Source organism: Pollachius pollachius, assembly GCF_949987615.1.
Source record: "Pollachius pollachius genome assembly, chromosome: 2".
Taxonomy (NCBI): Eukaryota; Metazoa; Chordata; class Actinopteri; order Gadiformes; family Gadidae; genus Pollachius; species Pollachius pollachius.
Genome location: NC_136935.1, coordinates 1566010 through 1582710, shown reverse-complemented (window position 1 = coordinate 1582710; position 16701 = coordinate 1566010). Strand labels below are relative to the sequence as shown.

At 46.8% G+C, this 16701-nt stretch overlaps 2 protein-coding genes across 3 annotated transcripts in view; one reads left to right on the top strand and one right to left on the bottom strand.

Annotated features, from left to right (window-relative positions):
- Nucleotides 1–10420, top strand: part of ikzf1 (IKAROS family zinc finger 1 (Ikaros)) — a gene marked incomplete at its 5' end in the record, with an annotated part of 16721 nt that extends 6301 nt beyond the window's left edge. Inside the window, 5 exon segments of the mRNA XM_079730103.1 lie at nucleotides 4090–4353; nucleotides 6454–6621; nucleotides 7295–7420; nucleotides 7903–8037; nucleotides 8538–10420. Of these exon segments, the coding sequence (XP_079586229.1) occupies nucleotides 4090–4353; nucleotides 6454–6621; nucleotides 7295–7420; nucleotides 7903–8037; nucleotides 8538–9340 (1496 nt within the window). The 3' untranslated portion in view covers nucleotides 9341–10420.
- A 1995-nt stretch (nucleotides 10421–12415) lies between these two features.
- fignl1 (fidgetin-like 1) lies at nucleotides 12416–16286 on the bottom strand. Of its 2 annotated transcripts, none has more exons than XM_079758710.1 (2): nucleotides 16003–16286; nucleotides 12416–15352 (listed from the first exon to the last, which is right to left on the bottom strand). In XM_079758710.1, exon 2 carries the CDS (start codon nucleotides 15333–15335, stop codon nucleotides 13407–13409), a length of 1929 nt encoding a protein of 642 aa, XP_079614836.1. In that variant the 5' UTR covers nucleotides 15336–15352; nucleotides 16003–16286; the 3' UTR covers nucleotides 12416–13406. The 2 variants fall into 2 exon arrangements, with proteins under 2 accessions (XP_079614836.1, XP_079614837.1); XM_079758711.1 differs by having other exon boundaries at nucleotides 16068–16286.
- Nucleotides 16287–16701: the final 415 nt, after the last annotated feature.

Genomic DNA, 16701 nt, shown 5'->3' with positions numbered 1-16701 from the left:
AAATGCTGTAATATCTTTAATTCCTGTAAGATCCAGTGGGAGAGTTATTAACCTCAGCAAATCCTTAAGAAAAATGAACTCACATCTCCATGGAGTTGCATTTAGGTCACTGGCAAATAAAAATATAAAAATAAATAAATATTCATGGCATGTGAAAGAGAATCTTAAGGAATAGCTAATGTGGCCTTGATTTGAATATGCAAACATTAAGCCAGGGAATATCATGGCACCAATGTCATAAAGGACAGAGATGAGGGGAATCGCATCTGTAGCATCTCAGCTCTCTGGACATGGCCTTCTGGCCGACAAACCAGGAAGTGTTTCACATCAAGAAAGTGTTTCAGTTGCTTAAAGGGAAAATATCCTCATTAATAAGTGCTGGTGTCACAGCACACACTTAATATAGCTGTAGCTGATTGGTTGGGGTACGGACGAATGCATGTTTTTTATTCTATGTCAATTCTTCTTGAAATATATTATAATATTTATTATTATATTTAAAATATATATACCTGATAAAACAGCAGGAAAAGGAAGGAAAGAAATAGAAAGCAACTCGTCAGTGTTTTTCCACTTCGGTAACGGCAGCGATAAGCAAGGCAACACACGGTGTCACAAAATAAGAAGTCAGAGGAAATTGAAATAGGATGTGTAAGAGTTTCCTAAGAAGACGCTGCCATCAGACAACGTTTCAACACTCATGGAGATAAAGAGTTCAGGAACACAGAGCCATGTCAAGAGATCAGCCCGCATCACACCACATAGGTCACACACCTGCCTGCATGCACACTTACACACACACACACACACACACACACAAGCTTGCACACGCGCAAACGACATGCACAAACTCCTGCATGCAAATGCGTGCACACACATACACAAACATGCACAATTAAAATCACACACACAAACACATCATGCGTGCACACATGCATGCACACTAAGGCACAGTTAGGCACACACACAAGATGCACACCCATGCGCACGCAGACAAACACACACACACACTCACACACTCACACACTCCTACACTCCCACACTCCCCCACACACACACACACACACACACACACACACACACACACACACACACTCACACACTCACACACACATACACACACTCACACACACACACACACACACACACACACACACACACACACACACACACACACACACACACACACACACACACACACACACACACACACACATAGGTGCGCACATGCTTACTCATGCTTACTCATTCCAAAATGAACATACTGATGCCACCAAGCTCACTTTCATTGTGACAGAAAGATAAACGGAAACTTTGTATTCCACAGTCTGGTAAAACTTTTCTATAATCCGGATCTTGAAAAGTTGAAGAAATAGAAATAGGTTTCAGACCAAGTTTTTAAATATATGTATTTCTTATTTTTCTTCCTCATTCTTTGTTAATTATCTTTACGTGCAATGCATATTACATTTACTTTCTAGAACTTTCTCGCACTTACATAGTTATCTGTGTATCTGAGAGCATAAAATCTCTCTAAATCTATTGGCTGATGAAAAGCACACATCTTAAAATAACTTGATGCGAGACGCTAGCGATCATTTTGGAGACGCTTAGCTTATCAGCCGAAAAGTTCCCAAAAACAGAATGCTTGAAGACAAAACTAAAGAAAGAGCCTTAGAAGTGAGGGAGCAGCCATCTCGGTTAAGTGTGTCAGGGCCTGGTGGTTTCACACGTGTGGTTCCACTACTTTGCTCACTGGGCTATTTTCAGGCAGCCAGAGCAGCGCAGAGCCCTCGCACAGGAACCTCCGTCGAGCTGTTCATAATGCCACACCGCTTCACACTAGAGCTCTCCCACACCTCCTTTCCCTCTGTCCTCCTGAGGAATCGCTAGCAAAGACACATTTTTTATCTATTGCACAGGATTCTCTTTGTAGGATTTCACTTTTTTTCACGTCAATTTTAGTTATTTTATTTGGATTAGTTTTGATTTTGTACTTCTTAGTGTGCTTATATTGTTTTATGACTCTGTATTTTGAGGATTTAGGTTTAAAGGTCATCAAGAGACGACTACTGCTGTTAGCCTTTTGGGTTGCGATAAGAGTGTTGCTCCAAAAATGAGTAAATCAGGATGTGTAACCAACACATGAAATGAGGTAAAAGCTCTTCTTCCTATTCCCAATTTAGTCGCAACTTCCCCATATCCCTGAGAATCTGCAGCCCGGCAGTCATAGTTCCCTATCCCTTTACTTGCTTCTGGCCTAGTCTTTACTATACAATCTGGTATGTTTTAGCTAAACAGTCTGGTATAAAACATTCTTTTTCTTATTGAACGCATCAGTTTTCCTTCCCCAGTATTTACGTGAATCTATCAGACTGGCCTTCCTTATGAGACGGATTAACAGAGACTGAAAATCCTGGTCAGCTATGTTTAATTTGGCCCATAGAGCCTTGCCTATTGCTTCAATCTATTATGAAAGGTGCCTCTAAATTCATAGAAATTCCATTTAACAGTTTCCAAGCAACAATTTCCAAGAAGCTAGCTGGCAAGGTACTGAAAGGATAGCATGTTTCTCTGGGAGTTTGTTATAGGTGAGAGTATTCCAATCGAAAAATAATTGAAAGGTGTACTTGGAAGAATAAATCTGACGGTATACAACGTTAATAAAAGCGATTTTGAATGATTCCGAGAAGTTTATTAATGTCAATGTGAAAGCTAAGCAGTTAATTTGAATCCCAATTCTCACAACCATGTTTTCCTCCCTGTTCGGGTGAATCATGTGTCAGTTCAGTGAAAACAAGCCTCCTACCAAAAAGTGATTTGCGTTAAGTTACAGGCTGTTTTACAATTCCTCGTCTGCGCTTCCCTTTCTGTCACTTCTCCATAATTCTTGGTATTTCAGTTACACTGGCCCCGTTTCTGAAGCTTCCCCTTTTCCCCATAGATTCCTATAATTCACGGTTGCCTCTTCTTCCTCTTGCCTTGTACAAACAAGAGCATATGTGGGGAAATCAGGCAGCCGCAGTGACATGCAAAACCACAGGCCTGCAGATATGGGACTTGCAAGATTGTGCGTTGTGTCAAAGTTTTGCCACAGCAACAGCAGACAGGGAAAGAGAAACCTGACCACTTGACACACAGGACACTTCCCTATTCGGACAACTGGGAACAAAGCATCCACAGTGGTTGTTCATTTGTGTGCAGAACATTCTCTGATACACAACATAGGTGTTTTGGACGCTGTGATATGACTTCTCAACCGGATAAAAAGTGTGGCCCTACATGTATGTTTTTACGTGACCGTACTTTTGTGTGCATTTGAGAGATGTGTAGATAGAGGAGGGAGGAGAGAGGAATGAGGAGACTAGAGTGAGAGAGAAAGAAAGAGAGAGTGAGAGAGACAGAGAGAGATGGTGAAATTGTATTCATTATACCCCTTTGGTGTTCTCCCCACCCTGGTTTCCCCAGTAACATGGTTTCCTGTCTCAGTGTTTCCTGTTTATCTCGCTGTTGGTTGTTTTACAAAAAACTCACGGTGTCAGATGGAACCACGACGTGTGTGACTTCATCCCATCACTGACATGTGTTAAACCCCAATGCACGTCGTTCGTAGCCCGTGTGACAAACGTGTTTGTGTACATATTTAAAGATTATTATAAAATGAACATTTAATAATCTATTAACGTCATCATCTCATTTTCAGTTTACTGAAAACGGTTTGACACGCCATAAGCAGTTATCTCAAATCAAAATCTTTTAGAATTTAACCTTTCCTACAACGGAAAGGTTCTTGTGACGTAGTTACCGTCCACACTGGCAGCCAATAACCATTCAGCGCGCCAGGTCATCTGTGTTTTGTCACGTTTGCACAAACCCATATTAGAAAGCATATGGTAGAGTAAAGTAGGCCATGCCATTTCACCTTATCTTCCAATCCGCCCTGTGTAGTTGTGTCAACCTGGGCTGGGCCGACCTCAGGGGTGCCCGAGTTCTTGTCGTCTGTGTGTAGTACTTTTATAAGATGTCAAATGCAAAAAGAACCACGCTGGGATTCTAAAACGTGGCCCCTCCCCTTGCCCTCTTTTCCAGCCTGTAACATTAAAGTTGAGGCGCGCAGTGACGAGGAGAACGGGCTCGCCTGTGACATCAATGGCGAGGAGGAGTGTGCGGAAGACTTGCGTGTGCTCGGGGCCTCAGGGGCCCGGGCGAACGGCTCCCAGGCGGGCCCCGACTCCAAGGGCTACTCCTCGGCCGGGGGCATCCGCCTGCCCAACGGAAAGCTCAAGTGTGATATCTGTGGGATAGTTTGCATTGGCCCCAATGTGCTGATGGTGCACAAGCGCAGCCACACTGGTAAGCACCTGTGACCCTTACCTGCCTCCGCACCCCCCCCCCCCCCCTCCCCCCTTAGTGGGGGGGGGGAACACACGCATTTTATGAGGAGGTCCATTGGCAACTGTCGCAATGGCTTCAAATGATCCAATATTGGCCTTGTCAGAATTATTATCATGGGAAACATGCAAGGTAATAAGGATGGTTTGACACAGATTGTGAGCAGACCCTCTGCGGTAACTATTTGAGACAGACGGTTCCTTCTTGCTATTCAACCCCATGAGTTCCCATCAGTACGCAGTACATCTGGGATTGAGTTGCAGCGTCGTTAGTTATCAATGTGATTAGCTGTACATGGATGCCTCTTAAGAGTTGGAGATAGGCTCTGACATTATCATTAGCCCCTGTTAGTTTTAGTCTTTATCTAAATCATTTGAGAACTCCTTAATGGAAAGCAATAGTATTTTATAGGGTTGACAGATTATTTTAGTGCAAGAAATGTTTGTAAATCGTCCGCCACGATTAAATGGAATCTCTCCGGGAGGAGAAAATGATATGACTTTAAAAGTTTTTTAAATTCAAATTTCATATCCCATCGTAATAAACCAAAACCAGTGGGGAGGAACACTTTTCAAAAAGGCACTTAAACTGCCAGGCTTTTAGAAACTAATGAAACCCCAAATAGAAGAAAGGAACACTTGACATATGTAAATGCAGAGGAGCTTACAATAAAAGATATAATGAAGTGTCTCCATTTTAAATAGAAAATACTCTCGGTTGGTTCTTTGCTCCTGAAATGCATTTTTAATGAGTTCCCTTTTTTCTATATATTTTTGCTGCTTCACTGGTGACTCTTATTTTATGTGGCGGGGTTGGGTTGGGTGGGTGGGGGGCGCATTAAAACGTCCTCACAGAATGCCACAACACGGCTGGCGGCTGGATATTGGTTTATTCCAAACGCGCTGATCAGGAAGACTGGCTCTCAACAAAAAGTGTTTCCTTTTTCGCTTTTATTCAAATGAGGCAGAATTTGCATTGTGATGTGGCGTTCTTATTTTAGCGACGAAAAAGAGGGGGGGGGGGGGGGGGGGGGGGAGAAAAATGAGATTTTCAGATCAAATTGACCCAGGCAGCGGTGCGTCACGGTAGGGGCAGGCCTAGGCGGAGAGGCGGCTGCTGTTCGATCAGAGTGCGGGAACTCAGCAGGGCAAAGCAGGGGCCGTGCTGGGTGGGGGCGTGTGGGTCTGATCAGGCTGGGTGGTGGTGGTGGTGCTGCAGATGGTGTGTTTGTGTTCGGGGGGGGGGGGCTTTTTTTGTTTTTGTGTGACTTGATCTTGATCCTTCCTTTTGTCAGCGTGTTGATTCGTAGACACCTTGACCTCATATTGCTCCATATCAGATGTCTCACGAGAGTTCAACTTTAAAAAGATAGCTCTGTCTAGGAATCGGAACCCTTGCTTATTACGTCGGAAACTACGATTAAGACTCCATTATAGGAACCACCGTGTGTGTATGTATTTGCTATGCCGCAGTCTGGCATCAGGTAAATAGACTGTATGTTCCCTTACAACCATAGATGAAAGTAGAAGGTGCATTGCAACTTTCTAATTTCTTCTTGTCACACATGTACAATAAGCAGTTCTTACACAAATAACTTTATAGGCTTGCGCATCAGAATGGTGGCCAATAATCCACCATATTGAGCGGACTCAAGAGAGTTTTAGTACTGTAACATCCTCCATCTCTGAAACACATCGTAGCCTAGGCTAATGAAAACTTTGTTTAGCCACATCTCGCACGAGAAAAACGCTGGGGCAGTTTCAAACAGCCCTGTAGCCCAGTCTCCCTGTACTGAAAAATCATTACACAATTAATTACTAAACAATGACCAAAAAAAACATTGCTACTTATACAATAACTATCTGTCCTATGCTCCTATTCTTACAAGATGGAGTAAGATTATTAAAATTATTAACGGTTATTGTAATTTGTCGTCAGTATGTACAAGCCTTTTAAGTGTGTGTCTTTTGCGTGTGTTTGTGTGTGTGTGTTTGTGTGTGTGTGTGTGTGTGTGTGCGTGCGTGCGTGCGTGTGTGTGTGTGTGTGTGTGTGTGTCCCCAGGAGAGCGTCCGTTCCAGTGTAACCAGTGCGGCGCGTCGTTCACCCAGAAGGGGAACCTGCTGCGGCACATCAAGCTGCACTCGGGGGAGAAGCCCTTCAAGTGCCACCTGTGTAACTACGCCTGCCGCCGGCGGGACGCACTCACCGGACACCTACGCACGCACTCTGGTGAGGCACACACACACACACACACACGCACGCACGCGAGCACGCACACGCACACACACACACACACACACACACACACACACACACCTCTGCACCCACTCTCGTGAGGCACACACACACACACACACACACACACACACACACACACACACACACAGAAGAACAGATACACATACACAGAAGCACCGATACACACACACACACACTCACACACACACGCACGCACGCACGCACGCACGCACACACACACACACACACACACACACAAACACACACTCACTCATAATTAGATAAAAAATAACAACCACATACGCTTTCAGGGAGATACAACCACATATGCTTTCAGGGAGATATACTTATTTTGCCCCAGTGTAAAAAAAGGGAAGTATCAGTAGTTTGAATGTGGCATCTGTGTTGGTCCTCGCCCATCTTGAACCAGATGACAGACAGACACAATCTTATTGCAGCGAGATCTCCTCAGTTACATATTTCATGTTCAAACTATTCCCTCAGTTCTCATGTTTAATTAGCCCTGCACAGGCACTGGGCGTAGCATCAGAAAACAAAAAGTTTAACATTGCACAAAGAAAAGCTTTCCTGGTTCACCAAAGGAGCCATTCCTCTGTTTACTGATCGGCGTTTGGTTGCTTTTGTCCTTGTTCTGATGCCGTAGTCGGAAAGCCCCACAAGTGTGCGTACTGTGGGCGGAGCTACAAGCAGCGCAGCTCTCTGGAGGAGCATAAGGAGCGCTGTCATCACTACTTGCAGTGCATGGGGCTCCAGAACAGCATCTACACAGGTCCGTGTCCCCCCCCCCCCCCCCCCCACCACTAAGCCGGCCACAAGCGACCTACATCGCCCCCTGAGCACATGCTCTCACTATGCAGGTCACCGCAACGACGGTTAAGACTGTTTAAGGGCAATTTAGCAGGTCAGACCGAAATTGAGTAAAAGGACTTCCTCTTTCCCTCCTATTTATTGTTTAATTGAAGGGACACTCCAGTACTGGCCGACACTTTGTTCATGGGAAGAGAGGCAGCTGAATTTATAAATATATGAATAGATATTGCTTTGAGGTACAACAATTTAAACATATTCCCTTTTAGCAACAGATTTTGAGTCTAAAGAAACGTGACGTCAGTAAACATTTCCATTTATAGTAGTAACGAGCCAAATGCTTCGTATGGCTGGATCATTGTGCTCTGAGGGACCGATTTATTATTTTTTGAGCAGGTCAGATGTAATACAATTTTAATACTTATTTTCTGTTTTGCTTTCCAGTAGTAAAGGAAGAAAGCAACCAGATTGAGCAGAGGGAAGACTTAAGCCAAAGCGGATCTGAGAGAGCTCTGGTGCTAGACAGACTAGCTAATAATGTAGCTAAACGTAAGAGCACTATGCCTCAGAGGTTTATGGGTAAGGGCTGGCGTCTGCTTTTTTTGTATCCAAACTAAATCTGTGCATTTTTTACAACAAGAAACCCTGCTTAATTTAACATTTAGCTGGTTGAGCTATGAAATAATGTTTAAAATATTTAGCATTTTTAGCAGAGCACAACACTATAACAATTCCATTTTGTGGAATGCATGCCATGTAATCTGTAGTCTACATAAATAATTCCCAATAATCAATGGGCCTTTAATTATTTGCTGTATTGCATGTAAAAAAAAAAAAGTAATTCTAAAAAGTGAAAGCACTATGATGATTACACTAGTTGCCGTGTAGGTTGGAATTGGACACAAGGCTTTTGAAAACTTCAATATCTTTTAGCTCTAACCGCAACGTCTCAGTTCTTACTACACCCTGTGTAACACCCTAGAAACATAGTCACCTCCAAATCCTCAGGAACAAGAGTGAGGTCTGTGTGGCCATGTGGCCCCGCCCTCCTCACCCCTTCCCTTCCCCCCCCCCCTCAGGTGAGAAGCGTCTGTCGGAGCTGTCCTTCGAGGGCGGGGCCGTGGAGATGATCCAGCCCCACGTCATGGACCAGGCCATCAACAGCGCCATCAGCTACCTGGGGGCGGAGTCTCTGCGGCCGCTGGTGCAGACCTCGCCGGCCTCCTCCTCCGGGGGGGGCGGGGACGCGGCGCTGACCTCCATGTACGTCTCGCTGCACGCCAAGCTCCCGCCGCCGCCGCCGAACCCCGACGGCGGCGGCGCGGGCGACGGCCTGTCGTCCAAGGACAGCGCGGCCGAGAACCTGCTGCTGCTCTCCAAGTCCAAGTCGTCCAGCGAGAAGGACGACTCGGCCAGCCCCCCCAGCGGCCAGGACTCCACTGACTCCGAGAGCAACAACGAGGAGCCGCGCTCCGCCGGCCACGGCCACGGAGGCGGCGGCGGCGGAGGAGGAGGCGGGCCCGTGGGCGCGGGGGCGGGGCCGGGGCTCATCTACCTGGCCAACCACATGGCGTCGGGGGGCCTGCGTAACGGCGTGCTGCCGCTGGTGAAGGAGGAGCAGCAGAGGCAGCTGGCGGACGCCATCCGGGCCAGCATGGAGCTGGCCTCGGAAGGCTTCAAGGTGGTGACGGGCGACGGGGAGCAGGTGAGGGCGTACCGCTGCCAGCACTGCCGCGTGCTCTTCCTGGACCACGTCATGTACACCATCCACATGGGCTGCCACGGCTTCAGGGACCCCTTCGAGTGCAACCTGTGCGGCCACCGCAGCCAGGACCGCTACGAGTTCTCCTCCCACATGACGCGGGGGGAGCATCGCTACTGAGGAGCCCGGGGGGGCGGTCCAGTGAGCCGCACAGACAAAATGGTTCATGTACATATAAGGAACACTCAACCGACATTAAAGCACACGCGCACACACATCAAATACACACGTATACACACACACAAACATATACATCCGAATAGACACACACACACACACACAAATGCACACACATATACACACACACGCACACACAAATACACACACATATACACACAGACACAATTACACACACACAAACACGAAAACACATACACACACACACACCCTTGTTCTCTGTTGCGTGCATACTCACTCATGCATACAAACACACACACACACACACACACACACATGCACACACACACACACATACACTCAAAGTTATTTAAAGCCGTCATTGTAAAATACACTGTTATAGTTTTTATACCGAAAATGCATGTTTGTAGAATACCAAAAATGCAAATTGAACAGAGTGATGCTTTTTTTTATCTTGAGTTTCAGTGCCATGGAAAGTGTTTGGTCAATGTGCTGTTATTATAGCCCGTTAAAGTTCAACATTGCTATTTGGCATCATTGTGCTGTATTTAGGTGTGAGGTTGTTTATCTATTCATGGCAGCTGTATCATGTCCTCTTATTGATCTTTTTATATAAATATAAAATATCATAAAATCTAAAAATATCAATGATGCATTGGGATCAGAATAAATAATTCCTTTTATATTGAAAGGATATTAAAAAGAATGACTACTGCGTGCTACCCCTTACTGTATTCAATATACACTTATTATACTTTTTTTGACTTAAACATCTTGGTTTTATTGCCTTTCCTGTTGTTTAGGTCACAGTATGTTTTTGTATTTATTTGTGTTTTATTTAGTACTTCTAGAATAGTAATATTGACTGCATACTTCCTGTCCGACCTTATAACGTGACATGAAGCTTAAAAACTGACTGCTGCTGGAATCCTTTCCTCCCTAAGTTCAAAGGTCACCTGGTTTCCGTGTTGTGTCCGCTGGGTGACAAGTGTCTATTCGTCAATGAACAGTAGTGATAAAAGCTCATTTCATGCTTGCGAAATATAAATAAAATTGTATTTTACATAAGTGATTTATCGAGTGTGTTTATTTTTTGTTTAATTGTTTTCATTCTCCTTCTGTATTTAAATCACATAAAGATTTAAATTAACTTTTTTATGTACAGTATTTGCCATACTACATTTTCAATATTTTACCCATAAACTACCTGCTCTCTGTCGTCTTCAGTTTTGCTCTTTGCAATGAATGGGATTATAAACAGCACAAATCCCCCGCCGCTAGGATGGAAGCGACAGCATTATGTAGTTCATATACATTTCATAATGTATAACTTACACTTATATTAGAGTGATCTTTTACTGTGATTAGGCTTTACATTATAAATCCTCTTTGGATTGTGCATATGGTTGTCCTCTCTGAAGGTATAGGTAGGCCTGCTACGGTGCCGCTTATCCGGACCGGTTCATCACGACGTCACCTCACGATGACCATTTCGCACGGGAGCGTTGGAATGATATCTATTGTATTGATAATTATGTTTTCAACCTCATTGTTTAGTAATCAATCGCGAAATTAGGTGTCATTATGACAAGCCATTGTAGTGTTTGAAACCGCCACAGCGTTTCTCATGCGAGACGTGGCACAACAACGTTTAATTCAGCCAAGGCTACGGCATATTTACGTTGAATTAGTGTCGCCCACCGAAACATCCCATGATCGATTATCATGTAGGCCTACAGGAATCCGGCGCGTCTGGGGGACTTGCAGTTCGGCTGAAGGGGCACCGTGGAGCTCCCTTTAGCACCGTCACAGCTGCGTCCAGATGGCTGCTGCGAGATTCGTCAGAAAGGGGAAGCAGCTGCCGCCAGAGTTGAGTCCCCCACGCTTCGTTGGGACCTAACGGGGTAGGGAGGGTATTTGCATGAGAGGGATAATCTGGCCAACCAACTCCTAGCCAGAATCCCAAATCTCACTTCCTTTATTTCTTTTTACAGCCAGTCGACTGAAATAGTCGTTTTTTTTAATAATCGACTGGCCGTTTTAAGAATCAGAGCTTTATTATATGATTGCACTTGCTCTGTAATGGGGATCCAAAGGGATGGCTTTGCCTAGGCATCAGTGTGCGAGGCTGAGTAGGAGGCCTACTCTCTTCACGCTGAACACGCGTTTTAAAGGACGTCGTTATACACGATGACATGTGTATTATGTTCTATATTGTAAGAATGCATGCATTGTGAAAATACCCATTATTCAAAATGTAAACTGTTAAAGACGCATACAAAACACAAAAATGAAGTGTTCCTATTTTGCATGCAGACTCAGTGTGCCACCGGGTGCAGCACATTGAGGATAGGAAGCAGCCCGTGGCTTATATTAAAAGCATTCCATACACATTAACCAAGAAGTCAGTCAAAAGGTCAAAAAGGGAAGAGGAAGCTGCCCAAATAAAACTAAACTGAAAGCCATAGAAGGAGGGGAGATGGATGTTACGGTTTTGGATGAGCATCATAAAATACGATCATGACAGTAATTGCATGGGTTAAACAATATGTCACAAGTCAAGGTGTAGGGCCTTTTAAACCTTCAAATGTTAAGGTACTCCGAGCTCAACGATATGCATATTACGAGATAAGCAAGAATCTCCCCTTACTCCTGATAGCAATGGTGACTTGCTGTGTAAGATTGGATCTGAACTTAAAATGTTTGGCAAGACAGGTTTAATCAGTAACACGCAAGCTATAATTACAACTTTGGGTGCATGCAATCATACAGCCTGTAATCACATTAACAAGCAAACACACAGGAAATGAAGATACAAACATAGGGGACCTTGGGAAACGTCTATTGCCTCCATACTCTGAGGACAGTGATGCTATCCTGTTTGTGGCCCGATCCAGCAAAGGGCCCCTGGAGTTCTGAGGGGCCCCCAAAAGGCCCCATGGAGACGTCTGACTCCTTCCATTGCTGGCTAATTAAACAAAGTTACAATACTTTGGCAAGCAGTACGTCGCTGAAATATTGATGAGATACTTGACACGATGATGAGAAATAAATGTATTTCTCAATTGTTTTATTACATCTGAGCACAGTCTATGATAGCCTCTGTTCTTTGAGGGTACAGTGAATTAATGAGTGAAACCATATGGATACAATGCAGATTCTGATGAGAAGAGTAAAAGAGACAGACATAACGCAGGACACAATAATAAGACACTGAGCTTGTTGTACTTTTATAGACTGTCCTATCAATTCAACTGCACCTATGGCATCGGGTAAAAGAATAAATATCCAATTGTTGGCTTTTTATTGGGATTAAACGGCTGCGGTCTGTTTCCACTGGCCACACCGGCAGCGCAACAACAATGCTGTTTCTTTATCACGCAACCCAGGAGGCGCTCACTGTTGCCCAACTTCCACACCCATGATTGGCTCATCCAGCATCAGGAACACGGCTCTCTACAGGAACACGAGGAGCCAATGGATAAACCTCACTGCCTTCGCCTTGACTCAGCAGATATGCATGGGAACCTCCCTCAGTATCATGCTATATTAGCAACAAATACAAGCCACGGCACTTTATACTATATATAGTACAGAAACAGAAAGGCTTTTTCCACCAGAATGAATAATGTGAATAATATATAATAAGGAAGCCCAACCATTCCTCTTTATTTAAAGGCACAACTTTCAGGAGAAACAAGTCACAAACCGTCACAGCTTTGTTTGTGAGAGCAAAAGGAGAACTTTGGAGGTCGTATGCTAATAAATGTAGAAAGCGGTTATTAACCTCCAGGTCAGCGAGGCAGCCCTCCTGGTCGCCACCGGTTAACAAACGGATATAATGCAGGTTTTCACTTCACACAAGGAAACGCAAACCTGAGAAACAACAATCAAGAAAACAATCGAATATTAACTCAAAACACAAGAACAGATATTCAAGGCACTGTATCAAAACAACAGTTTCCCCATGTCAGCCCAACAATGTACAACCACCGAGTACCACACCCAGAAGAAACAGAAACAAACATTAGGAAAGGATCCGGTCGTCTCAACGGCCGCATCCGAAGGTGCGGTTCCAGTCTTCGTAGAGCTCCAGGTCTTTGGGCGAGACGCTCGGCCGCACGACCCTCAGCGCGTCCTCGAAGTCCCGGTGGAGGATGGGCCGCACCTGGTCGGGGCTGATGGTGGCCATGTCGCTGAGCTGGATGCTGCGGATGGGCCCCAGCGCCGCCTCGCGGCACAGCTGCGTCATGTCGGCCCCGGAGAAGCCCTCCGCCGCCGCCACCACGCCCTCCAGCTCCTCCGCGCCCAGCTGGTTCTTCTCGCGGGCCATGAGGCTGGCGATGATCTGGCGGCGGGCGGCGCCCTCGGGCAGCGGGATGTACAGCCGCTTGGAGAGGCGCCGGCGGGCCGCCTCGTCGATCTCTTGCGGCCGGTTGGTGGCGCCCACCACCAGGATGCGGTCCTCGGCGGCGGTCGACGCCCCGTCCAGCTGCACCAGGAACTCCGTCTTGATGCGGCGCGAGGAGTCGTGCTCGCCGTCGGTGCGCTGGGACAGCAGCGAGTCGATCTCGTCGATGAAGATGACCGCCGGCTGGTGGCAGCGCGCGATGGCGAACAGGGCGCGCACCATCTTCTCGCCGTCGCCCACCCACTTGGAGGTGAGCGACGAGGCGCTGATGCTGAAGAAGGTGGCCCCCGACTGGCAGGCGATGCACTTCCCGATGAGGGTCTTGCCGGTGCCGGGGGGCCCGAACAGGAGAATGCCTTTGGGCGGGCCGCGTAGGCCCGTGAAGATGTCCGGGCGCAGCATGGGCCAGACCACGATCTCCTTGATGGTGGCCTTGGCGAACTCCAGGCCGGCGATGTCGTCCCAGGCGACCGGAGGCCCATGGTCCATGATCTCGCTCATGATCAGCTCGATGATCTTGGGCTCAAAGTTCTTCAGTCGCTCGTCCACGACCGTGGGCTCTTGGTTGGCGTCGAGGCTGGCCCCGCCCTCCTCTTCCTCGGATCTCGGCAGCGGCGACACAAACTTGGAGGCGGCCCCTCGGGGCCGGTTGGCGCCGAGGGACCTCTTCATGGCCGCCGCCAGGCCAGGGGCGGGGCCTCTCTGGGGCTGATGGGAGTTCTTCTTCTGTTGTTCGACGATGAACTGCTCCCGAGCGGATCGGAAGTCCCCCCCTGCCGCTCGGGTCTCAGAGCTGCTCTGGCTTCGGTGCGTTCCCTTGGCGCCCGCGTCCCTGGAGGTCTCTCCCGTCTGGTCGTAGAAACTCTTCCGCTTCCCAGCGTTGGAGGGCGGGAAGGGGGCGGATGGCTGGTTGTGCGCGGCGACGGCGAGGCTCGAGTTCCCCGGAGCCACCTGACCGAACAAAGACTGGCCGCACGCAGGAAGGCGGCCGAACGCGTTGGCGCCGGTGGTCCCCCCCTCAAAGCCATTCCCCCTCTCTGCAGCGCCCCCCGGTGCTCTGCCCGCGGTCTTGCTACCCTCTGTTGCTCTGGACACTTCAGCTCCTGAGGATTTGAATAATGGAGCGATGCTGCCTCGGCCTTCTTGTCCAACACAGATGTTAACATCTGCTGGCTCCACCCGGGAGCCACCGCCGCTGCCCCCCCCGTCTGTCCCGGCCTGAATCATCCTCTGCACGCAGGCCAGCTCCAGCACGCTCCCCGCGGTCAGGGACGGCTCCCATTTGTCGCTGTGGTTGCGCTGACTGCGGGCCAGGTGCAGGGCGCTCTCTGCATAGTTATTCAACCCCGCGTGCGGGTCGTCGGAGTCCAGCACGGCGGCGTAGCGCTCCGAGAAGGTCCTGAGCAGGCTGTCGGCGCCGGCCTGGGAGAGCTGGGAGCTCGCCCATGCATACTGAATGGAGAGGATGTGCGCCCGGAAGGCGTCGGCCTTCTGTTCAGGTGTGCAGGTGCCGGATGAAATGTCAAAGGACCTCCGCTGCCACTCGTCCAGGTGTGGGCCACTCATGCCTGGGCTGCTCCAGCCTGCTCGGGGAGAAAGGACCGCGTTCATTAAAAATACATGACCCCAGGAACAGCAGGACTGACGGGTCAACCAGTGACCACCGTCCCAAACGACATTTCAATTTATAAAACCAATAGTTGGCATTTGAGAGACTGGGCATTTTTGATGTGCTCTGGGATCCCCGTTGTTATAAACTGGGCATAGTTGGGTTTAGTAATGACGCTTATAGCTTAGCATTGAGCTTTTATATCGCTACATAAGAATGCATCATGGGATGGGATGTTATGTTGGCAATACTCTGCCATATTGAGAGGATGAGAGATGTAGCATTACAGAATCCTAAATCAACGTAAATATAACATGGTTAACTTTGCCAGTGGTTTGGCAGTTTGAAGGAGAACAATGTCCCCCTGTAACGACTAATCGTTTCACAAATAACTACTCAACAACAAAAAAAATCATTATGAACTCAAACAGGAAAATTCGATGATCCTATGTTTCCAAAATGAAGGCGGTAATTGCGATGTGACGTCACGATGTACAGTAGCACTTCAATACTGACAATAGAAGGAATCTAAATATTATCGATTCCACACCATGTCAGACAACAACTTGACAACAGCGCCAAGAAACGAATCAAAATGTACAGGAATCTATGAAGGCCACTTACTAGTATTTGCGATAACCTCCTGTTAAAATATACATGACCAACACAACCAGCTCACAACAACCAACCTTCCCGCCAGCTGCTTATCCACGAAGCGTCAACGAGGGCTGCGTTCCAATTAGTTGGTTACAATACCGCCATAGGGCTTTATACATGCGAGTTCAAGAACTACGGACCGCACTATTGCGTACACTTGATTGAGTGAATAAGCTTTCTTAAATGTTTTCACATACGAGTAAAATGGCAATTAAGACGCAAACACAAGACGAGGGAAAACTGAAGGGAAGGTAAAAGAATTGGAACGGTGTCAACAGGACCATGCCGGTGCGCTCGGTTTCATAGTCCGGGTGGACCTCGTGTGTGGTTTTAATTGTTGTTTTTGTTTAAACGTTGACATTTTGATGTTAAAAAAACACTAAAGATTTGCGCAATTTTTATGACTTACAGGTGACTTTGAAAACATGATAGTATTTCCTTAAACATTATTTCACAATTATTTTTGCTTCGTTCACAGCCAACCTTAGATTTAAAAAGTCTACATTGCCATCTAGTGGCAATTTTGCAGCTCTACCGTAACTATGTTAACCGAATTGCATACTGGGATATTAAGTACATTGTATGATGCCAAAATAAATATAAGTAATTATTAAGAAATAGGACACGGGCAAATATGAACATTTTGAGGATTTATTGTATCGATAA